Source organism: Diutina rugosa (assembly GCF_008704595.1).
Source record: "Diutina rugosa strain CBS 613 chromosome Unknown scaffold2_size729309, whole genome shotgun sequence".
Taxonomy (NCBI): Eukaryota; Fungi; Ascomycota; class Pichiomycetes; order Serinales; family Debaryomycetaceae; genus Diutina; species Diutina rugosa.
This window is the reverse complement of record NW_022995199.1, coordinates 572965-594555: the sequence shown is the minus strand read 5'-3', so window position 1 is coordinate 594555 and position 21591 is coordinate 572965. Positions and strand designations below refer to the sequence as shown.

General features: G+C 50.4%; 8 protein-coding genes across 8 annotated transcripts; 2 read left to right on the top strand and 6 right to left on the bottom strand. All coding sequences in view use genetic code 12, as the record gives it.

Moving 5' to 3' along the window:
- Positions 1–1280: 1280 nt before the first annotated feature.
- DIURU_005016 (uncharacterized protein) lies at positions 1281–3167 on the top strand (the record flags this gene model as incomplete). Its single annotated transcript, XM_034157952.1, has 1 exon — positions 1281–3167. The coding sequence occupies one exon, from the start codon at positions 1281–1283 to the stop codon at positions 3165–3167; it is 1887 nt and encodes a 628-aa protein (XP_034010418.1).
- Positions 3168–3232: 65 nt separating this feature from the next.
- DIURU_005015 (uncharacterized protein) lies at positions 3233–4000 on the bottom strand (the record flags this gene model as incomplete). Its single annotated transcript, XM_034157951.1, has 1 exon — positions 3233–4000. The coding sequence occupies one exon, from the start codon at positions 3998–4000 to the stop codon at positions 3233–3235; it is 768 nt and encodes a 255-aa protein (XP_034010417.1).
- A 224-nt stretch (positions 4001–4224) lies between these two features.
- On the bottom strand, positions 4225–5967 carry PTR22 (Ptr22p; the record flags this gene model as incomplete). Its single annotated transcript, XM_034157950.1, has 1 exon — positions 4225–5967. One exon carries the CDS (start codon positions 5965–5967, stop codon positions 4225–4227), a length of 1743 nt encoding a protein of 580 aa, XP_034010416.1.
- Positions 5968–6828: 861 nt separating this feature from the next.
- On the bottom strand, positions 6829–7803 carry MEU1 (S-methyl-5-thioadenosine phosphorylase; the record flags this gene model as incomplete). The annotated part of the gene is made up of 1 exon (XM_034157949.1): positions 6829–7803. The coding sequence occupies one exon, from the start codon at positions 7801–7803 to the stop codon at positions 6829–6831; it is 975 nt and encodes a 324-aa protein (XP_034010415.1).
- Positions 7804–8567: 764 nt separating this feature from the next.
- On the top strand, positions 8568–11081 carry DIURU_005012 (glutamine amidotransferase subunit; the record flags this gene model as incomplete). Its single annotated transcript, XM_034157948.1, has 1 exon — positions 8568–11081. The coding sequence occupies one exon, from the start codon at positions 8568–8570 to the stop codon at positions 11079–11081; it is 2514 nt and encodes an 837-aa protein (XP_034010414.1).
- A 3640-nt stretch (positions 11082–14721) lies between these two features.
- Positions 14722–16428, bottom strand: DIURU_005011 (uncharacterized protein; the record flags this gene model as incomplete). The annotated part of the gene is made up of 1 exon (XM_034157947.1): positions 14722–16428. The coding sequence occupies one exon, from the start codon at positions 16426–16428 to the stop codon at positions 14722–14724; it is 1707 nt and encodes a 568-aa protein (XP_034010413.1).
- A 1144-nt stretch (positions 16429–17572) lies between these two features.
- On the bottom strand, positions 17573–18712 carry SIP5 (Sip5p; the record flags this gene model as incomplete). The annotated part of the gene is made up of 1 exon (XM_034157946.1): positions 17573–18712. One exon carries the CDS (start codon positions 18710–18712, stop codon positions 17573–17575), a length of 1140 nt encoding a protein of 379 aa, XP_034010412.1.
- An 858-nt stretch (positions 18713–19570) lies between these two features.
- DIURU_005009 (60S ribosomal protein uL30) lies at positions 19571–21095 on the bottom strand (the record flags this gene model as incomplete). The annotated part of the gene is made up of 2 exons (XM_034157944.1): positions 19571–20197; positions 21033–21095. 2 exons carry the CDS (start codon positions 21093–21095, stop codon positions 19571–19573), a joined length of 690 nt encoding a protein of 229 aa, XP_034010411.1.
- Between the last annotated feature and the right edge of the window lie 496 nt (positions 21096–21591).

Below are 21591 nucleotides of genomic sequence, written 5' to 3'. Positions count from 1 at the left end.
CCAATGCTAAAAATAAAAATATTGGCAAAGCAGCACCAGCAGCACCAGCAGCCGTCGACTGATCGGTGGCGTCGGCGACCTTCCTGTTACAGTAAACTCCCCGGCGATGGCGGTGGGGACTGAAACGACGATTGATTGCTTTTGGTCCTTTGCCGGCTATAGTTTCTTGCCACTAGTACTAATCGACTGATTGGTATCGTGTCGTCAATGATAGCAATAGCCCCGGAGACGGGCTCCCCGATCTCCCACCTCTGATACGATCTGTGTCGGCCATATCTGTCTCAGTTGATAAGCCTACCGTTTTGACGTCATGCCGGCGTGCCCCTCCTCTGCCCCCCTCCCCGCCGAATACAGCGCTCGCCTAGGCGGAAGCGGAATAGGATATCGTCGCCGCCGAACGTGGAGTCTAGATCGTCATGTATCTCATACAGCGCACATCATCACATGGACAACGGCCGACAACAGAGTTAAGGTATGGTGGGGTTAATCGTTTGTAATCGAAAAAGCAACACCGTCGAAGGAGGTCGCTCAGTGGCCTCATTTATCAAAATAAAGGAAAAACTACCAGCTTACTTACAGTCTACATTTGTGTAAGCCGCCTCCGGCAGGCCACATAAGCGAGGTTGGGGGTTGCGGGACCGAGGTTGATCGCCGCTANAATGAGGCAGTCAATTCCAACCAAAAAAAAAAAAAAAAAATCGCACGTGGCTACCGCTGGAGACGCCACACTTGTGGTATGCCACTCTCAATGGCAACTACCGGCGTCGTCGCAAAAACATTTATCCCCGTTCGCCTCGTAGACCCTGTACCCTGCGGAGTTTTCGTATTCTTGTTGACGCTACCCTGTGCCACCGCCGAGGGATGTTTTTTTTTTCCGATATACTCTAGTTATGCCGGGGTGACGTGATTTGCGTAATTCCAGCGGCAGGAGTCGATCCCCAATTTTCTACGGAGTTATCACCGAGTGGCGTGAGCCAATGGGTCAGGGTACGGTCATCATCACTGCTGAGAAACATGACTCGATAAATCAAACAGTGAATCACAGGCAGCGGTGTGTCACTGTCACTGTCATGTGCTACTCCTCGCAAATCCCCCCAGCGACTCCCCGTCACTCCTATCATCTATACATTGGTGAGAGCAAGACGCGCGTGACCGTAAGACGCCACGTCCCCGGTGACCACCACAGTCATCAGTAGCACCAAAAATTGACACCGCCATAGATACCTAAACTCCAATAATCCTCACCACTACCGCAGATTCGACCCCCGAATGGACGGTCGATGTTCGATACCGCCGCCACCCCATATCCGCCTCATCATCTTTTCCAGTTGCGACTTGCTGGGACTAGCAGTGCCATGTCGGTGTACGAGCTGATCAGCCTTGCCCTGACCCGCCATGGGGCCACCCGGGTCCGCCGGGGCGGCGCCGACTCGACGGCGTCGTCAAACCCGTCGTTGCCCCCGCAATTGCTCGAGGAGGACCACAAACACACCGCCCGGGAGTCGCAGTTGTTTGCCAACCCGGACCGGCTCGACCAGACGCTGGCAAAGTTGTCGACGGTGCCTGAAACAAATGTGGCGTCTCTAGAGCGCTCGACGCAAAACCCGTTGAAGTATCTCGACCACAAACGCCAGGTGTTGGACAATGAGCTCGCACACAACATCGAGCTCCACCTGGCCGCCGCTGAGAAGGGGGAAGGCAATCTTGGTCGGCTACGATCGATGCTCAAGCAGAACTACCACCAGCTTAGTGAAACCCACGTGGCGTTGGGTGAATTATACGAATCCGAAGTGAAACGGGTAAACGATGTCCTCGCTCGGCTTGCGGAGTGGAACAGTCTGCGACAGTTACTCTTGAAGGACATCTCGACAATCAAGAGTCCCACTCTGGAAGAAGGCGCTAAGTTGGCGTCGCTTTTGGACCATTCGCTGGAGATCGACGACGACATCACCCTCATCCAGCAAAAGCTTGAAGCGTTGATCAAAAAGAAACAGGTTGTCAACCAAGAGATTGTCAAGACATATTCAGTGCTTGAGAGCCGGACTCTGAAGCAAGTGGAACAGTTCAAACACTTGGAGCAGGACGGCAAGGACGTCATCTTGCTGTACTTGGCGAGCACAGGTATTGCTAATGCCGAGGAGTATTGCAAAGTAACCCCAGTGGACGTTACGTTTACCACAGCATACAGAACCCATCACCAACCAGCTAAACATGAACCTATTACCAGTTTAGCCAGTCTGGGCGATGGTCGAAATTTACTCGGCAGCGACATTTCGGACAAAGCGGTAATGATCAACCTTCAAAGCGACAACGACGGTTCGGAAGACGATGATGATGAGTTGCTTATTCCTCTGCTGAGGAGTGGCACCATCGCTAGCTCTGGTATCGGCATGAAACCATATGATCCTACCGCCATGGAACTGCCAAAACCAGCACTGGTAGGAAGTGTTTCTCAACCAGCAACAACTGACAATGCTACTCTGTCGCTTCCCACTGGAGTCGCAGCTGCCACAACGCCATCAGATGACCTGAATAGTCCTCCTAATTTATTGGAGGAAATGAACCACGACCACGGAGCTACTCCATACCAACAGGGGTACTTCGTTGGTGCTCAAAAGGCTCAGCTGATTCGTCACAAAGTGTCTGAGTTTATTCGTCAGCTTCTCAACTCATATGCCGAGGCTCACTCAACTCGCCCTGTGCCTAATAAGTCAGCTGAACCCCGCCCGTATGAGGATTATGGTAACACCATCACCCAAAAGCTTGACTATGACTACATCAAACGTTTACTTGAGGCAAAGCGAGACGAATTTCAGAACGGCATTTCCATCGTTCTGAGTCGAGCAATCCAGTACCATCGCTACCTGACGCTTTGGACGAGCTTCATCAAGATACTCAGTGACCAGGAGGGGAAGCTTGCCACGCAAATATCTCAACTGCAGCTTTTGGAGAAGGGACACGACAACCCTAATCAGCATTTCAGCCAAATCTTGCGCAGCGCTATCTCGCAAATGAAGCTCCGCATCGACGCCGACGAACCTAATGACCCCATCATCCTCAAGCCCATATCTGCCGAAATCAGAGCGACGGCACGGGCGCTTGGCCTAGTAGAGCAGAAAAGCTCCGAAGATATTTTGCAGGAGTTCAAGCTTGATACTTTGTCCTAAAGTTTAATTATTCGGTACTTAATGCAAAACTATATACAATGACTTCGGGTTTTAATCATGACTCGTTAATCTTCCTCTTCCTCTCCTGCTGGCGTAGAATTGCGAAGCTTCTTATACTTCTTCACCAACTTGCGGTCCAACTTCTTTCTCAGGCCCAGCTTGCGGAAGAATCTCGTCTTGGCAAATTGAGACATGAGCTCGCGGGTTTCAAGCGCCGTCTTCTCCTTTGCCGTCGCTTCCTTCTTAGTCTTCTCCAACATCTGCTGTTCCCAGTCCTTGAACAGACCTTCGGTTTGGAATGGTCGAACGCCAAATTGTTTGTCTTTGGGGAAGAGGTTCCAAAGATACTCGTCGTCAATGTTTTCGAGAGCAGGGTTAAGACTAACCAACCCCAGTAACAGCTTTTTAAGGTAATGCGCGGGTAACGGCTGATACAGATCAGTGTCTTTATCGTAATAGAGCTTGATGAGATTGTATTGCGCCTGAACAAGCTGGTCTTCGTCGTGGGTAGTCATAAACTTATCGAGTTCAGCCATAATGCGGTGGTCCTTCTCCGTGGGGATATCAGCGACCTTCAGTTTGATGTACTTGTCAGGAACAATGAAATCGACGTAGTGGTTTTCCGGTTTCTGTTGCGGGATGGTCGAACCCATCAGCTCGTATAACTCCTCAAGCAGCGCGTTTCTGATGTGGTCGGGAGCGGCTTTCAACGCCACTGAAGCCGCAGCAACATTAGGGACGATAGCGGGGTTGGCCGGCTTTGGTATGACTTTGGCAGCCGCCTTCTTTGTTAGCTGTCTCGTCGATATTAGTGTTCGAGACATCCTGATCATGAGGCCGCACTGTTCGCTGACTTTGAAAGGCCGTCGCATGACTATATGCAGTATTGCCACTGGAGCGGTAGTGTAACTGAGACCAGTCGCACACCTGTGAGTCAAGCGCATTGGCCTTCCTAATTAAGGTGTTTGCGCGACTACAACTATATGTTCTTTCTTTTCATATATTATTTCGTAAATCTATCTCATCATAATGTAGTGACTGTCTAGATATCATAAAATTAGGCCAAGCTCTTTCCCGAATGAGCTTGAGAGGGGATGGGGGCGATGTCGATGATGGAGTGGTCGTCGTTGACGTCCAAGTCGTTGAGTTCTTCTTCCTTGTCGTTGTACTTGTGGAAGCAGATCCAGAAACCGATCCCGGCGAGGAAACACGAGCACGCCAACCCGGTGAACAACCACACCAACTTGGGGTTCTTCGACACCGACGACAACGCGATACCGATGGCGGCACCGACGGCGTTGGTGACCAAGAACAACGACATGATGAACGACTTCATTCTCACGGGGGCCTTAGTGTAAGCGTATTCCAACCCAGTGATCGAGGCGAAGATTTCCGAGAGGGCCATGAGGGCGTATGCGGGGGCCTGGATGGCGACGTGGATGTTGTTGGGCTCGTTTTCGTGGCCAGGGCAGCCACCGGGGTTATCATAACAGGGGCCAGCCTTGTAGATGAAGTGTTGCAAGACGGCGGCGTAGATCATCGAACTGGTGGCCCACATGAACCCCCAGAAGATCTTAGTGATCGGCTTCAACGGGGTGAATCTCCGCACGAAGGGGTACACGATCCGTTCACAGACGGGGATGAAGATGATGATGGCAACCGAGTTCCACACCTGCATGACATCGTTGGGGATGGCGTGGGTGTCCATTTGCCCCGCCATCGACACGAAGTTGTTGGTCATCTGCCCGTACACCAACCAGTAGATGGGGTAGTAGATGAACACCTTACACGCGTACACGGCACGCTTAAGCTCGTCGACCAAGTGGTCGTCCCACGGGTAGTTCTTTTCCGGGTGGGTCGACGGCTTGGCGGCGTCCAAGTTGAACTTGTTCTTGACGGCGATGAAGGCAATTCTGAACGTCTTCTCGACAATTCTGTCGGAGACGGGGATGTGGGTGTAGACGTTCTTACCCAAGATCAACGCGGCGACACCAATGAAGAAGAAGCAGAAGGGCAACAAGTAGGCGGCCCAGAAGCCGACATAGTGTTCCAAGAAAGTGGTGGCGACCACCGACAACGACCCGACGTTGATCATCATGTAGAAGATCATGAACACGTTCTGCATGGTGATGTTGGGGTCGATGATGATTCTCTCGCCCTTCTTGGTGGTGTGGATTCTCGCCTTGGTTCTGGGGATCTGGTCGGCAATCAACGGCGACACGTTCGCCTTGACACCCCCGGTACCCAACCCGATGATGACAAGGGCGGCGGCGTAACCACCGAGAGCAGTGTTTCTCGAGGTGATCGAGGGGATCGAGGTGACGAACAAAATCAAGATCCCGACGATGTAGACGATGGCGGAACCCATAATCGTCCAGTACTTACCGAAAAAGGTGTCGGACAAGTAGCCCCCCAAGATGGGAGTGACGTAACACCAGAACTGGAAAAAGTACGACAACGCGGTCGCCCCCTGCTGGTTAAGTTCCAACATCCCCTTGGGCTTGTCGTTGGGCCCGTTCTGCATGTAGTTCTGGAACGGGGTCGACAACCCATAGTAGGCAAACCGCTCGGCAAGCTCGACGACGGCCACGAGCCAACACGAAAGGGGGATCTTTTCCGAGACGTGTCTCAACGTCTTCATTTCCTCAGGGGTCGGGGCGAGGTGGTCGGGGTCCTCTTCTTCGTTGGAGGGGGTCCACACTTCCAGGGCATCGGCGGAGTTGATTTGCGATGATATGTCCTGGTTCTTTTTATCGTGGTCGAGGTGGTCCTCGGCCAAGACACCTTTTTCTGATGACATTTCCCCAATATGTTCCCCCAAATTTCCGGGCCTGGTGATATTATATACTGCAAATTTTCACTCGCTGCACCCCATATCGGGCTCGTCTCCTTCCGTTGTTGCAATCGGCATTCGGAGATACCCCGCCGGTAGTGGTAGGGCAATTTGGCGTCTCTGCGCCAGTTGCGCGCGGCGTTCGCAGTGCCGTTGGATGGAACGGCACCAACTCAAGAAAAAAATTGTTGCCTGTTTGCGACACTTGTGACGGCAACGCCGCGTATGGCAGGGGCAACCCCGCGGCGTGGCGACGATCTCAGCTCTCACAATACCTATAATCTGGGGTTACATTGTCGGCAAATCCCACACCCCCCCTCCCTCATCGGCGGTGAAAATTCGCTCTCTCATCGCAAGCACCGCCGTTCCTTTTGCTCAGGGTGCCGCTGGCATCGCGCATGAAGCGAAGACGTCATCTCCGATAGGCATAGCACCACACTAGCGGGAGCGGTGAATAATTCAGGGCAAACGCCGTTGATACGGTGGCGCTAACCGTCGATTAAGGGTGATAAGAAGCAAAAAAAATTGTGGCGGGGTACGAGATCCGAGCTTAAATGTAAGATTGCCCCCCCACCGGCTATAGGCGCAATTAAGAATACCGCGTGCTTTTTATTTATCGTCCGAGCCCATTGTTCAACCAGTGCACCGGCGCAGGCGAGCACCAGTGCCGCGACGTTGAAAGGGAGCCAGGGATGCGTTGATAAGCCGCGCGTCTTGAGTCACGGGCTGGCGGCACTTATGTAGTGTGGGCACGGGGACGTGCGGCATTGTCCCCACACGTCAGCCGGGCGTTCGGAATTACATCGTCCATAGATCTATCTGCTAAGCCTATACTTCCCAGTACCCGGGATGCAAAAAGTGCATTTTTTCCAAAAGTTCCTTTTTGACGCCGTGAGGCAGCGTCGATATCGCGAATTTCATCAGCCCCGCCAACGAGTCGCCAAGGCCTTGAGTCTCGGCAAGCACGTCGATTAAATGGGCAGCAAGCTTGCACGCGTTGGCCGAGTTCGCCTTCAAGTTCAGCACCACCGTCTCGACGGTGACCGGCTCCTCCAGCTCGTTCCACGAGTCGTAGTCCGTCAGCATGCAGATCATCTGATAAGCGATCTCCGCTTCGCGGGCGAGCTTCGCCTCGGGCAACACCAGCATGTTGATCACCGACCCGCCCCAGGTGCGGTAGAGCTTCAGCTCGGCCCGGGTCAGGAACGCGGGACCCTCCATGCACACGACGGTCAAGTCGTCGGTTGACACCGCCTTAGTGTGGAAGGTGGGGGCGGCGCCCCCGTCAAACCCTTGTAAAAACCCCGGTTGCACGGCGTTTTCGATCACCAGGCGCAAGTGTAGGTCGAAGGGCTCGCCAAACATCGCGTGGGCGACGAACCCTTTTTCAAAGAACGTCGACGGGCGAATGCCTTTAGTACGGTCAATCACCTGCGACGGCAACACAAAGTCCCGCGGCTTGATCTCCTGCTGGAGCGACCCCACCGCCAGGAACGCCACGATCGCCTTGACCCCCAACAGCTTGAGGGCGGCGATGTTGGCTCTCAGCGGGACGTCGGAGGGCAACAAATCGTGGTGCAGGCCGTGGCGGGCGAGGAACGCCACGGGGAAGCCCAGGTCGGTACGGGCAATGGTGATGGGCGCCGACGGGAACCCCCACGGCGTCAGCACGGTGAGGCGAGCCACCGGCTTCAAATTAGGCAAGTCGTAGAGCCCGGTGCCGCCAATGATGGCGAGTGTGACCTTTTCGTCGAAGTGGTGAGGGAGCAGCGCCATGGTTTGCAGGGTACGGTGGGCGGACATTCGGTAGCGGAACCGGGCGAATTTTATTGTGGGCGCTTTCAGAATGTCGCGATGCCACATGGTCCCAAACAGAACAATAGCACGCTGAGGGACACGAGGGCCCCAATTACAGGCACACGTAGCGGCGTAGAGAAACTATACAATTGACACAATTGACCGTGTCGCTACCCTATACCTCCGGATGAGTCGAGCCGACGCCAGGGGGCAATGTTGTCGCCACCATTAACTCCATTGTTGAGAAACGCCACCGTTGAAGACACCACAGTCAGCAATGATAAACAGCGCCGAACGTAAGCGGTAGGGTGCTATCTAGCCCCCCACCAGCACTGTGGCTCACACCATTGATGGTAACCGCTGGCGAGGCCGTTTTCATCCGGGTGGAAAATGCCGTGTCTGGCTATCGGCAGGTGTCTTCAGGGTATATCGCTGCGTCCTCAAAATTGTGACACGTCTCGCACATATACAGTTTCTCTCCCCAGCTTTTTCTCGGAGGCCCGGAGCCGCGATGGCGATGACCTGACGCACCGGCTGACTACCAGTGACTCATCAACGGACTACACGGTTACGGCGAGGTTTTACGTTGACTGTGGCGATTTATTTTGTCTAATTGTTTCAGTCAATTGGCTACATTCGTCAATTTGCCTCTTCGTCTAACTCTAAATCCCAGCTAGTCGTATCTTTGTCTACCACTCACCCATCGGGAAGTGCGGCACGTGGCATGACGCTCACCCACTGGCAGCGTCTATTTAGATCATAACAAGGACATGTCTCACGCCATGCCATACACCGTTCACGAGGGGGAATTCGTGCTGGTCCCCGGGCGCCTGCTACCAATTGCCACCCCGGAACTGCTGCGCATCGGCTCGCCCAGCCTCGTCACCTCCCTCCCCAAGCTCCTTCACAAATGGCACCAACCCCACAGTGTCTTAAGTGTGGCTGCAGCGCCTAGTCGCAAGCTCCTCTTTTGCGGGACTCAGGACTCCAGAATATTGGTCTACGACACCGTCACCTTCCAGCTAAAATGCGAGCTCTTGGTTGAAAACGCCCTGATCCTCTGTCTCGATATCAGTGACGACGAGCAGCTTTTGTTTAGCGCCGGCAGCGACTCGCTCGTCAAAGTATGGGACATTGACTCGCTCGAAGTGCGCTACATCATCTACTCATTGGCGGATATCGGCGACATCTTCTCCATCAAATGGTGTGGGCAACTGTCCACCATCTACATCGGCGCTCAGAACGCGTCCCTCCTCTGGACTCAGCTTCCGTTGGGCAAAATTGGCGCCGCCGGTTGTCACTCGATGGTGGACAAGCTCCCCAATTATCGCTACGACAAGTTCTTCGACTCCAAAGGCCCTGGCGGCCTGTTCAACGTGTTGCAGCTGAAACAGTTTCTTCAGCGCAAGAACAGCTCGGGGAAAAAGTGCCCCGCTCTCGTCGAAGTCGACCACCAAATCCGCTTCGCCCACAACGGTTACATCTACTGCATGGAATTCCACGATAACAAGCTTATCACCTGTGGTGGTGATGGTCTCGTCAATGTCTGGGATCCCAAAACCATGAAACGCGTCACCAGCTTGGAAAACAACGAGCTGATCTTGTCGATGTCGATCCTGGGGCTGTACCTTTACGTCGGTCTCAGCGACTCCACCATCAACGTGTGGGACTTACTGACTCAACAACAGATTCGCAAGATGTCGTTTGAATCCGAAGAAGTGCTGAGTCTCGCTGTCTACGAAGACTCCTTGTTCAAAGGTCTGAGTGAAGGCTTGGTGATGTTGTCTACAAACAGCTATTCGCCAGCAGCTACTGTTCTCAACTTGAGTAATCACAACTCTGTTCTTACAGTGGAAATATTCCATGATGACTCTCGCACGTACTTGGTGAGTGGAGGTTCGACAACATGTCTTTGGGATATTACCTTGATGACCCGTGTTCCAGTCCAATTCCAGGAAGGGCTCACCAATGACCACATGCTCAAACTGTTGGAATTTATGGTCCTGTGTAAAACGGTGTCGAAGTTCCCTGAACTCTATTTGGAAGAGTCACGCAAATGTGCTCGCTACTTGTCAAAGCTTTTGGCGAGACTCGGCGCATATCAGACAAAGCTTTTACCCGTGGCCAACGGAAATCCCATTGTTCACTCATGTTTCAAGGCTTCGGCGGACGTCAAGGATCCTCCGAGAGTGATCTGGTATGGTCATTATGACGTTGTTGATGTTGCCAACGATTGGGAGACCGATCCTTACGAAATGGTAAGTAAAGATGGTTGCATTTATGGCAGAGGCATCAGTGACAACAAAGGTCCTGTCCTAGCTGCGATTTATGCAGTGGCCGAACTCGCATCGGAAGGAAAACTTGAGTGTGATGTTGTGTTTTTGATTGAGGGCGAAGAGGAATCGGGTCTGATTGGGTTTCAAGAAGTCATCACGAAAAACAAAGATAACATAGGACCCATCGATTGGGTGATGCTTCTGAATTCCTATTGGTTGGATGATGAGATTCCTTGTCTCAACTATGGTTTGCGTGGGATCATAAATGCACTGGTTACCGTGAAATCCTTGAAACCCGATCGTCATTCTGGTGTTGATGGTGGGGTCTCTCGTGAACCTACCATGGATTTGATCCAAGTTCTCAGCCAGCTCGTGGATCCACTGACACAAAAGATCAACATCCCCGAATTTTATGACTCGATTCTTCCCCTCACCGATAAGGAAATGCAATTATACACCAAGATAGAGCAATCTGGCATTGTCGATCAAAAGTTGGATACCCTTTTTGCCAAGTGGCGGAACCCTTCGCTCACCGTACACAACATTCAGGTTTCCGGGCCGAATAACAATACAGTCATCCCACAATCAGCCACGGCAATGGTATCGATTCGTATCGTGCCGTCGCAGGAGCTCGAAGAAATCAAACGCAACTTCGAAGCATTGTTATGCAAACAATTTGATGCGTTAAAACTGGAAAATCTGTTCTCGGTGGACATTTATTATACTGCTGAGCCTTGGTTGGGTGATCCTTTCAATCACGTATACCAAGTTCTCGGCGAGAAAATTGAGTTGCATTGGGGCACCAAGCCCTTATTTATTCGTGAAGGTGGCTCTATCCCCTCCATCAGATTCTTGGAAAAGTGCTTTGGAGCTCCCGCTGCACAAATTCCATGTGGTCAATCATCGGATAACGCCCACTTGAAAAACGAAAAACTACGCCTTATCAATTTATTCAAGCTTAGAAGTATTCTCAAGGATACCTTTAGTGAGTTGAAGCGTAACCCATAGCATAGTTGTACAGCATACACGCAACATATTTACCAATCTAGTACTGTGAAATCAAACCCTGGGTTTAAGACAGTGACCTCGCTCTACACACGCTTGCGTCATCAGGATTCTCGAGATATTCGGAAAGTTTCTCAAATGTTGGAGGGTTGCTATGGTAATCCTGTAGCAGTTCAATGGGGGTTGATCTTGAGGAGAAAGGCAATTGAGCAATATTCAGTCTTCGTCGTTGAGTATCTACAATGAGAACGATTAATGGCTCTTTTTAGCAGTAGAGCTAGTTGCTTGTTAAATCATTAAAATGGCAAAATGACCTCATGTCTAAGCAGTAATCTGATATAGTATTCGAATGATATTACTGATTTATATTTAAAAGACTGTCTCTCGGTTGTCTTGTTTCTCCAAGGTCCTGTATATTGATATCACGTGACTGTCGCATTAGCCTCGCGAAACGGGGCAAACACAGTTGGGATAGCAGCGCCGCCCACGCCTCGATTCTAGCCGTCCTCCATATAGAGGATACTATGACACAGTTGCCTCGTCAACCAACAATTCTGTTGTTAAGCCTTCCAACAAATTGCATTCAACAATGGCAGCTCATATCTTCGTCGAGTACTGAACTCACAGTCAGCTTCAAACGAGCCTACCACAATTTGAGAAGTTAGGGGAGACAATTACTATCGCTACCAACTGTATTAATCCCTTGACCAAACCTCCTTTCCATCTCCATTGCCACCACATGCGCGACAAGGGAATGCTAAACGATGATCCCAATTCGGAAGTAGAACCGTCGACGAGACAACGGCGCGAACAATGACCACTGCTGTGTACCGTGCCCGCCTTTGTTGAAAGAGTCATCATTGTCAATTTTCTGAGGATCAAAAGAGAGGAAGGAAATTGGGGTATCAGTTTTTAGTTTTCCACCGACCGTATTCGTGCGCCATGGATCTTAGATGGATCTCCCTATTATCACCGTTGCCACCACTTCACAATGAAGGATCGCGCGGTTAGGTAATGCTGGGTAATGCACACAATTTGGGCGAAGCCATTGACGAGACGACAATGAGAACAATGACGACTGCGGAATGCTGAGCCCGCTTTTGCTCCTTGAGTCTTTGTCGTCAACCTGAACATTTTCCCCCGAGAGTCTTGCCGAACAGCATAAATAGCGAGCCTTTTCCTCTATCATCTCCTCACATTTCCAAGCTTTGTCATGGCTACTTCTCTACTAGAGTATGGTGGCTTGGTTGCCTCTGACATGGCTGTTGCTGACACGATTCCGACAGTGCTTTCATTTTGTTGCGTCCCTCTGAAGTCGGCGTGCACCCTGCCGGGGATCCTCGTGGTCTCTCTGGGAGCAGGTGTGTGACCCCAGTCCTCATGGCGCACTTTGCAATGTTGTACTCGGCAATCAGTTCAGGACAGCCATGAAGGAAACAGCTGGGTCCATTTTACGCTAATAGAAGAGCAGTCGCGGCTACGATTATCACTGATGGTATTCTTCTGAATGTATACTAATCGCGGGCATCATCATCAATAACGGAGCCCAAGGCTATATCTCGACGGTCCTGGAGCATCATGTAAAAGCATACCGTCTTTTATTCTGCATCTCCGTGAGTGCTACTTCCAAATGCAAAAACTTTTCGTAGACGAGATACGTACCTCGGCATCCAAATTAAATTCTTGGAAGCGCTACTTTTGATACTGAAACGAATGAGTCAAGTGTGAGGTTTGGTATGTCACAGCTCACTCAGTTACATATCGCGTATACCCTAGCGCTCCACACTTCAAAATTCGCGTTCTCTCGACTCCTGCATATAATACACTGCATCGCTCGTCTGAAATTATTTCGAATTTTCTTTTCAAGTTTTTTTTTCCAAACTATTTTTTTTTTTTTTTAGCCTGGAAACAGATTCTTGCTTTTATTATGGATATTATTGAGCCGTGCGGAACATACAAATGGCATCAGAACTCACTTGATCTATCTTGTTGATGGTGAATTCTTGAGTTGATGAACTCTCCTCTACATGCAGGATCGATCTGCGAACGCACACGAAAGCATGACTAGCACCTCAGTATTCGATTCAACTCCATGAGACTACTGCAGCCAGCAGTCTAGCGTATTGCTAGTATGATAGTAGTATCATATTTGATCTGCTTGCGATTTGCACCTGTAGCGCCAGGACTATGCACTGCATCCATCTACCCGTCCTGCAGGTAATGCCATTGAAGTGTCACCGCTCTAACTTCGTCATATCTGTCGTTGACTTGCCCAGAATCACATCAGCTATACTTCAGATGCCAACAATAATCACAAAGCATTAAGATCAATTTTATGGCTTTTACTTCATTTTATTTCTTAACATACCTGAAGCAACTTCGAATTGAACGTCAGCCTGCCCAGATATTTATCTACCATACTTCTGGTGCCAAAGAATTTTATGGTGCTAACTAAAAGTCTGTACAAGTTTTTCCTGATTTTATATCACACTTTGAAGTTTTTTATTCGAAAAATCAGAAAAATTCCACTTGCTCTTCCTGATAATATTTGAACCGTATTCATTGCAGTGGTGTATTTCAATTTTTTCTGGAGTGTCATATACATAATGAAAAACTTGGTTTAAGTCTAACGAATGATATGCAAATGCAATGTCTATGTCTATGTGCAGGACATATAACTCATGAGCATGATATCTGTCAAAGGTTGTGTTGGCATCTACTTTAATCTTTCGAACCGGATAGACATGCTTATATATTGTCATGATGCTTATTTGGGCTAGTCACTCTGTAAGTGCGTGTTATTCTTGCGTTGGGTATCTCCCCTCCATGTAGGGGAAATTACCAAGTTCAGCACTTATCAACGAGACGAAGTAAGTATGTTCTAATACCTTTTTCACGATATACAAGGTTCGAATATGTGTGATAATAATCAGATGACGTTTCCGAAAGAGAAAAAAAAAATTCTGAAAAATTCTGAAAAAAAAAAAAAAAAAATTCAATTTTTTTACTTCAGCGTCTCAAATTTTGTTTTTCCGTTAGAGATACTGTCTGGGCGTGGATCGTGTACATTATCCTGGTGTCAACTAAGGCAGGTCATCTGTTACGTGTGGTAAGATGGAGGTCTCCGTGATTATGCAGGCCTGTTCGGAAAAATGCAGGAACAAGTCGAAAGTGACCAAATTGTTTCGAGGTCTTATTCTCTTCAGAGGATTTAAACGAGAATGTCCATAATTGAATTTTATAATTACTTACTGGTTCCAGCATGCATAGGTTGTTTGCTTCTGATTATCGTAGCGATGGTTTACCCGTTTGTGACCCTCTGTCTCATTAACTTCCACTATATGCAGAGTAGGTGTGTAATTGCTGAACATGAGCGCTGTCTACCTTGAAAAGATGTTAACATGTTTTATCAATCTGTTGTGGCCAACATAACACTCACACTCAAAATATCTTCATGATTACTGTTATGGTTCGTGTGCAATTGCTAAAGCTCTACTGATGAATGAGAAACATCCACTCGCGTGAAGCGAAACAGCCGCAGTGCTGTTGGCAAATGTAATCGTAATTACAATTGGAGTGTGTTGAAAAGATTGTGTATTGATCTCGCATTGAGGTCTATATAGGGAGTCATCATTGTCATTACTCATAAGATTATCACGTTGGAATTTTCAGCATTACAAGATGCTGATGATGTGCGAGGATTATAGCATAGCCGATGGTACTTTGGGTGACGGATATAATAGTTGATGTGATTGGACGTGTGAGTACGACCACGGCTATTTGGTTGATGCTCATGGTAATCATGGCATAGGTCAACATCCATGTCGTAATTGAGCCATGCTCGACGCTTCGGCTCCTTCCGATTTTTACGATCACTCAGAAGCGACGATGACAGCGATGCAATGGTATTTGAAGTTGACACCGAGTCATAAATAAAATCAGCCGGTGGCACTTGATTCATGTCCGCGATAATATCCATGAGCTCCACGGCGTCAGCTTTGTGGTGATGAGCCAACCTTACGTGGTGTAGGTTCTTTGAATGGTCACCGAAATACTTGGTACGACTGCATGGAGTCATCTGATCGAAAATGAACACATTGGTATCGTTTTTGTGAGTCAAAGCATGATTCGCAAAGCGAAGCAGAGTACTGCTGATGTCAAATACCAACATGTGGGCGAACCGTTCGCGATACAGCTCGAGCTGCTCGTCTTTCAACTCGTCGATGCTGTGGCGGTCCATGAACACGAATTGACGTTGGTCGAGACCTAAGTGGTTGAGTACTAGCAAGGCATCATTGATTTCGCGGTCAATGCTACCAAGCACCATGAGAACCCGCTCAGATGATGGGAATTTGACTCGCTTCAACACTGAGTATAATGGAAGTGAACGTTCAAACATGAAACACGCGTCGTGAAGAGAGATGGCCGATGGAATCGGGATCAATACGTCCTCGGGGTGTTTGATGGTAATGTAGTCCTGCAAGCCCCCATCAAGATCAATGCCGTATGTCCAACTCCTTTGGCAAGGGTACTGTTCGAATTTTTCCTGTGACAACTGGTTGAGCAACTTGACATTTGCAAGATGGCGACAGTTATGGCAAAGATCGGCTGCGTTTTGCAATAGACAAGTTGAAAATGGGAAGACGAGGTATTTCCGACTAACGTCCAAGGTGGTGCCATTCGACGCATATACTTTGCCAATAAACTTCAGTGCCGGCACTATGGGGCGTTTAATGGCGGAGAAATCGGTCTTGAAGTTGACCCCCGTTAACTTCACTTTGAGGATACACAGGGGGACGCTGACGTCCAATTCAAAGTCTCGTCGGAGCTTGGGCAGCTCGCGGACGACGCCTAGTTTTGGGTGATACACGCGTTTCACTGGGAGCTGATTCACTGGCTCAAACACGCGATGGACGGGTCCAGGCTGGGGCAGAGTGGGTACATCATCTAAAGTGATCGCGTCTGAGATCAGCAGCTGAGCCAGGAGCGGCAGCAGCAGCATTAAGCACGGGGGGATGGTAGCGTGCTGAGGCGAGCCGATATACGACTGGATCAGATGGCTAAGGTGGAGCGTGTGGGCCATATTGCGTGGGGAGTTGTGGTCAATATTGGAAGTAGTTGGCGGGGGCGGGCTCAATTCGATCGCTTGTTCAATCCAGGGGTCGAGGTCGATGAGCAGGGCGAGGTCCAGAAGCGGCGGGTCCAGCACCGGGTGCTCGAGGTCGAAGTCGTCGGTGGCATCGGACTCGACCTGGGGCAGCAGGGCGAACCGCACCGTCTTGCGCCCGTAGGCCAAGCGGATGTTGCTCCTCAATTGATCGTCGATGTCGCTGGAAACCTCGATGGCCATGCCAAGTGGTGATCGAGACTACCCCTGGCGGTGGGGGGTGGTGTGACTGCTGAAAACGCGGTTTGATCTGCCAGAACCCCCCGTACCTATATGGTGCGCCCTACGCCAGCATCGGCGACAATGCCGGTGGCCGCCTCGCAGGATTAGGGGCGTTCGGTTAAGGGTAAAAACGGGCATGGAGGCCTGGGCAGCTGGGGGCCGCTAGGTGGCAACCAGGAGCACACAGCAGCGCCGCTTGACAACGCCATGATCAGCGGCAGCATCCCCTCGGACGTTAGCGAGGGGGTCGGCTCGAGGGGGTCGGCTCGAGGGGATTCGCGGATCCGTTCGTGTCGACATGTAGCGTCAGGTGTATAGTCACTGGGGGTGCATCGTGCGAGGGATTCACCGTCAACGACAACAATGAGAGGCAGTCTCGCCATCCCCTGGCAAATGAGCCGGATGAGCCCATTAGTCCCGATTTAGGCAACTGTGCCTTGCTCCCACATAGACTTTTTTTCTCCCCTGACGTGGGACGCTCAAAGCCATTAGCCTAATCGAGGATCAGCGTTTAGCCCCAGTGGTGGTGCCCCTACAGTTTCGGCAGTTCACGTGTCGATCCAACGGCTTGCTCGTCGTACCCTATTTTTGCATTCCTATTTACTTATCGCGACTCGCACGGTGCCGCTTATTGTTTTTTCCTACAGACGTATCACAGAAGCCAGCCACGAACAATGGCCTACCCCCCCGTGTGCCGCACATCCGGGTGACTGGTCGCTGTCGATGCTGACAATGACGGTGTCTGAGGATGACGACGCTAGAGGTCTGGGTTCCCATCGCAACCGCGGGGCCCGCCCCCCTGCACCGCGTATCTGCCCCTAACCTTAACCAGCATGCCTCCTCCTTTGCTCGCTTAGCGTGCGCGACATTTGCTTTTTGGGGTGAGCTCGTTAATTTGCAGAGAAAGTATACCCGCACCGTTGGTGCCGGATACAGCAGCATGCCACCGGAAGTTGCCGCCCACAAAACGTTGGTCGACGAAGTTTAGCTAGCTCGCCCAATCGCCGAAATCTTGCTCCCGAGCCCTGATCGGTTGCGGACACTAGTGCCCCCCAGATAGGGTTTTGTGGCGAGCTACGCGTAGGCACCGATGTCTATTTTGCACTTATTTCTTTACCTGTTGCTTGCGCTTTCTCTCCTCCTCGTCAATGATACTTAGGCGCATCGCCTCCTCGATCATGCGCTCCTCCACCAGCACCAAGTTCTGTTGGCGGCTGCTGCTTGAACCTCTCCCCAGGTCGTTGATCAACAAGTTCGACGCGTGGATGGCGGTGGCAGTGGCGGCTTTACGGGCAAGCTTGCTGCGGGCCGACGTCAACTTCTGCTCCCAGTCAGGGCGGATGGTGTCGATGGTGATCACCCCGGGGGCGTTCGCCGACAACAGCTCGCGCCGCTTGCCGTAGCTGCCGGCGGGCGGACTAGCCGTCAGCAGACCGTGCCCCGAGTCGTCGTCGCTGGCCACGGCGCACTCATCGCCGCCAGTAGTGGTCTTGCTGAAGCGCCCAGGCTTACAGCGACCGCCGATCCCCACCAGAATGTCAGTGGGCGGGTGGTAGGTAACGCCAAACTCAGGCAGGGCACAGTAGGGACAGTTCGCTGGCTCAGAGATTAGCAGGTGGGGGGTTTCGTCCTGGCCAGCAGGGTCGTCGTGAGGGGGGTGGGGGTCTAAGCGGCGGATTTGCACGAAGCACTCGGTGAAAATGGGCTGGATGCAGCAGCGCAGAATGTTAAGGGGGAATGGGTAGTAGAGGAAGCAGATCGGGCATTCTCCCAGCCGGCGATATAGCGTCAACATGAGGTCGGGGTTGGGCACGTCTTCGCTCACTCTCACTGAGGTGTCGCCAGCGAGCTTCTGCCGCCATTTTAGCTTCTCCTCGTCCATCATCGCCTCTTCCTGGCGCTGTAATTGCTTCACTCTTTCCTTAAGCGCCTTGAGCTTGGCCTTCAGCTCCTGGCGCCGGTAGTAGTTCTGCAGCTTGTGGATCTTGTGGTTGTCGATGTCGTCTTCTTCGTCCTCAGAGTACGCCAAGTCAATCAGGTGCAATGGCAACTGGGACACGATGATGAGAAGCTCCTCGTCCAGCCACAGCGGGTCGTAGTCCTGTAACGGGGTGTAGAACGGGGCGAGCTGGCGGTGGATGATCAAGTCCCGCACGACGTCGGTCAGGTAGTTCAAGTTCAGCTTATAGGTGCCAAACGGCGCGAGATAGCCCCCGTCGACGTTTTCCAGGATGCGGACAATCATATCCAACCAGTGGTTTTCTCGGGCCCGGTCCTTCTCCTCCTGCTTGCGCCCCCGGCGGTCGCCCAGCAGCCCCACGGTGTTGCGGCGATGGCTCAGGCGCGAGGCGTAGGCGGCGTCCCGTCCGCTGTACAGGTTCAGCCGGGTACGGACCTCTTTCCCTGGTACGTTCCCCATGTGCTTCGGTGGTGCTGTGAGTGGTGGGTGTGAGTAGAGCGGATTGCGGAAATTACACTATGTGGCAAACCGAGCAAATGGCGCGGGCCCGGCGCCGGCTGTCGGCACCGCCGCTGGCTGCAGTCTAGGGAGGCGGAGTTCTAGGGTGTCACGGTAGGGTAGGGGCTACAAGCGGTCGCTACTACGGTGGCGGGGGAGGCGAATTTGCCTGGTCTAACGGTAGAGCATGGACAGGCGACCCCCGCAATTGACCCCATTCGCAGGCACCAGTGACTGGGGCTGTGTGCAGGCTGCTCACCCTATACTACTTACCGGGAGCTTGTCTTAGCTCATGCCGAGGCGGTGGAGCCAGCCATTTTCTCGACAAAGTTATAACAATGGAACTTTGATTAATGTTGATATCGGACTACAACTGCCCGAACTTTGATTAGATCTGACCCCGTCACATCTACGTCTAGGTCTAGATTAGTTTCTGTCCCCTATTAGCGAAAAGCGAGCACCGTAGTCGGCTCACATGCAAAAAGGTTTCCCATGCCAAGCCACGGGCGGGCAACGATGTCAATGTTACATGCTTTTTTTTGAGATACAGTTCACCAGTTTATTTCCTATGATACATTAATTATTCCGTATAACCTAAAACATAAACCCATGAACTGAAAAAGTAACTGTAAGAGTACATCACACTTACAACATTTGCTTGACCAAAGCGTTGATGTATTCTTCACGGTTACCGAAGTCACCACCTTGGATGAAGTGGTTGAACTTTCTCTTGTGGAAACCGCCGTTGGGGTTCGACAACTTGAAGGGCCACAAGAAGTTGTTGGCTTGCTTGAAGTTGGGGCCGACGGTGACGATTTCGTGGATCAAGTCTTCCATCGAGGTGATGCCGAACTTACCCAAGTTGGCTTCAATGATGGCGTTGTCCGACAAAGCAATTCTTTGCTTGTTGACCTTACCGAAACCTCTCTTGTAGATCAACTTTCTCACGGTGGCGTGGTTGGGGTAACCGTAAGCCACGTAAGGTTCGATCAACTTGAGCAATTCGGTGGTGGCCTTGGTGATTCTCACGAAGGTACCGGCGTTGATTTGGGTCAATCTCAACAATTGCATGATCTTTCTGGGCTTAGGGGGGATCTTCATGATACCCTTGATTCTGATGACGAACACCAACTTGTGTTGGGCTTCGACATAGTAGTCACCGTTAGCCTTAGCTTGTCTCTTGGCGTCAATGAGAGCTCTTTCGGCTTCGTAGTATTCCTTTTGGTATTGAGCGGCTCTGTCGGCAATAGCTTGTCTCTTCGACTTGTTAGCCTATTTGGTTAGTATTCGTTTGTCAGTCCCGAAAGATGGTTAACTGAATGACAGCATCGCCGTAGCTAGCCATTACGTTGGTTTGGTATCATCATCAAAAAAAGTACTTACGGCTTGTCTTTCCTTCTTGGCCGCGGCGTATTCCTCAGCGGTCTTTTGGACGGCCTTAGCCTTCTTGACTTGGGTTTCGGGTCTGAGAGTGCTATAATGTTAGCGGATGCGTTGAAACAAAATGTTGAAATTTCGAGACTACTGTTCCTACTCCGAGAATAAACCAAATTAACAAGTGATGTGTTAAAATCTGAATGACAATGGTGATACAAAAGTATCGCGAACAAGAACTAGACTGCCACATCTATTCTTGTCCCCATTGTATTTCAGGGTAAACTCAGAGGAGAACAGAGTACCACCGCATTAGCAAAAGCAGGTGGTCTTCTCGAAATCCCATGGTTGATGAACTTCTGGTAAGCCATCTTGTTAGGCACTTACGTAGCCATGTTGTCAGATGCTGAAAAATTTTAGCGAGGCCTCTTCACTTTATAGACATTCATGCGAAAAAAAATTTGTGCGCTGCATGCCAGCACGTGATGAGGGTAATAACCCTAATAATGGATTGTTAATTCGTTAATCATACGCTTTCTCCAAACTGGAGAGGACTTGAGTAGGTTTGAACGTAGAAGTCCTCTTGTTATTTCGTAATGGTTTTGTAGCTTTCGCCATCAGCTGTGTATATCTGATAATTTTGGGATGTGAACCTCATCGCAAAGCTAAATGTCATTGTGGAGATACGGTTAACTTACAGTGTAGTCTATTACTCTGAATCATTATTACATACTCTTTCGAAATAATGTCTTGGGCTTGAAGAACTTTTACTGCCTCTAAGTTTGCATATTTGCATGATTTTAAGCAAAATAAACGCACCACTCATCGCAAAATCGTAACCAAACCATCTTCAGATTAAACAATGACCTTCGAGCGAATGTTTTCAAGTATTAGACTTCTGTGATTGCTATCTGGACAAGTTCAATTCGATTGTTATGGTGATATCTGCCCGAGGCTGTACGATATTGAGATAGGCATGCTCAAAAAACCGCATAATACCCTCTCTAGTGACCCCTCTGGGTATTATACACCATTCCAAACATCCAAAGAAAACTATAAGAGGTTCAAATCTTCAAAAAGTGTTGGATTCGTAAAAACCGCGTTGTTCATGTGTTACGTAAAAACAGAAAACCACTGTATCAAAATTTTTGAAAAATGGCTGCGTGGTCTAGTGGTATGACGTTTCCTTCACACGGAAAAGATCCCGAGTTCGATCCTCGGCGCGGTCAAGTTGTGTGTTTTTAATCTTTTTTATAGTCAAAGCATCCCTACAATCGCTAAAGTCATCCCAA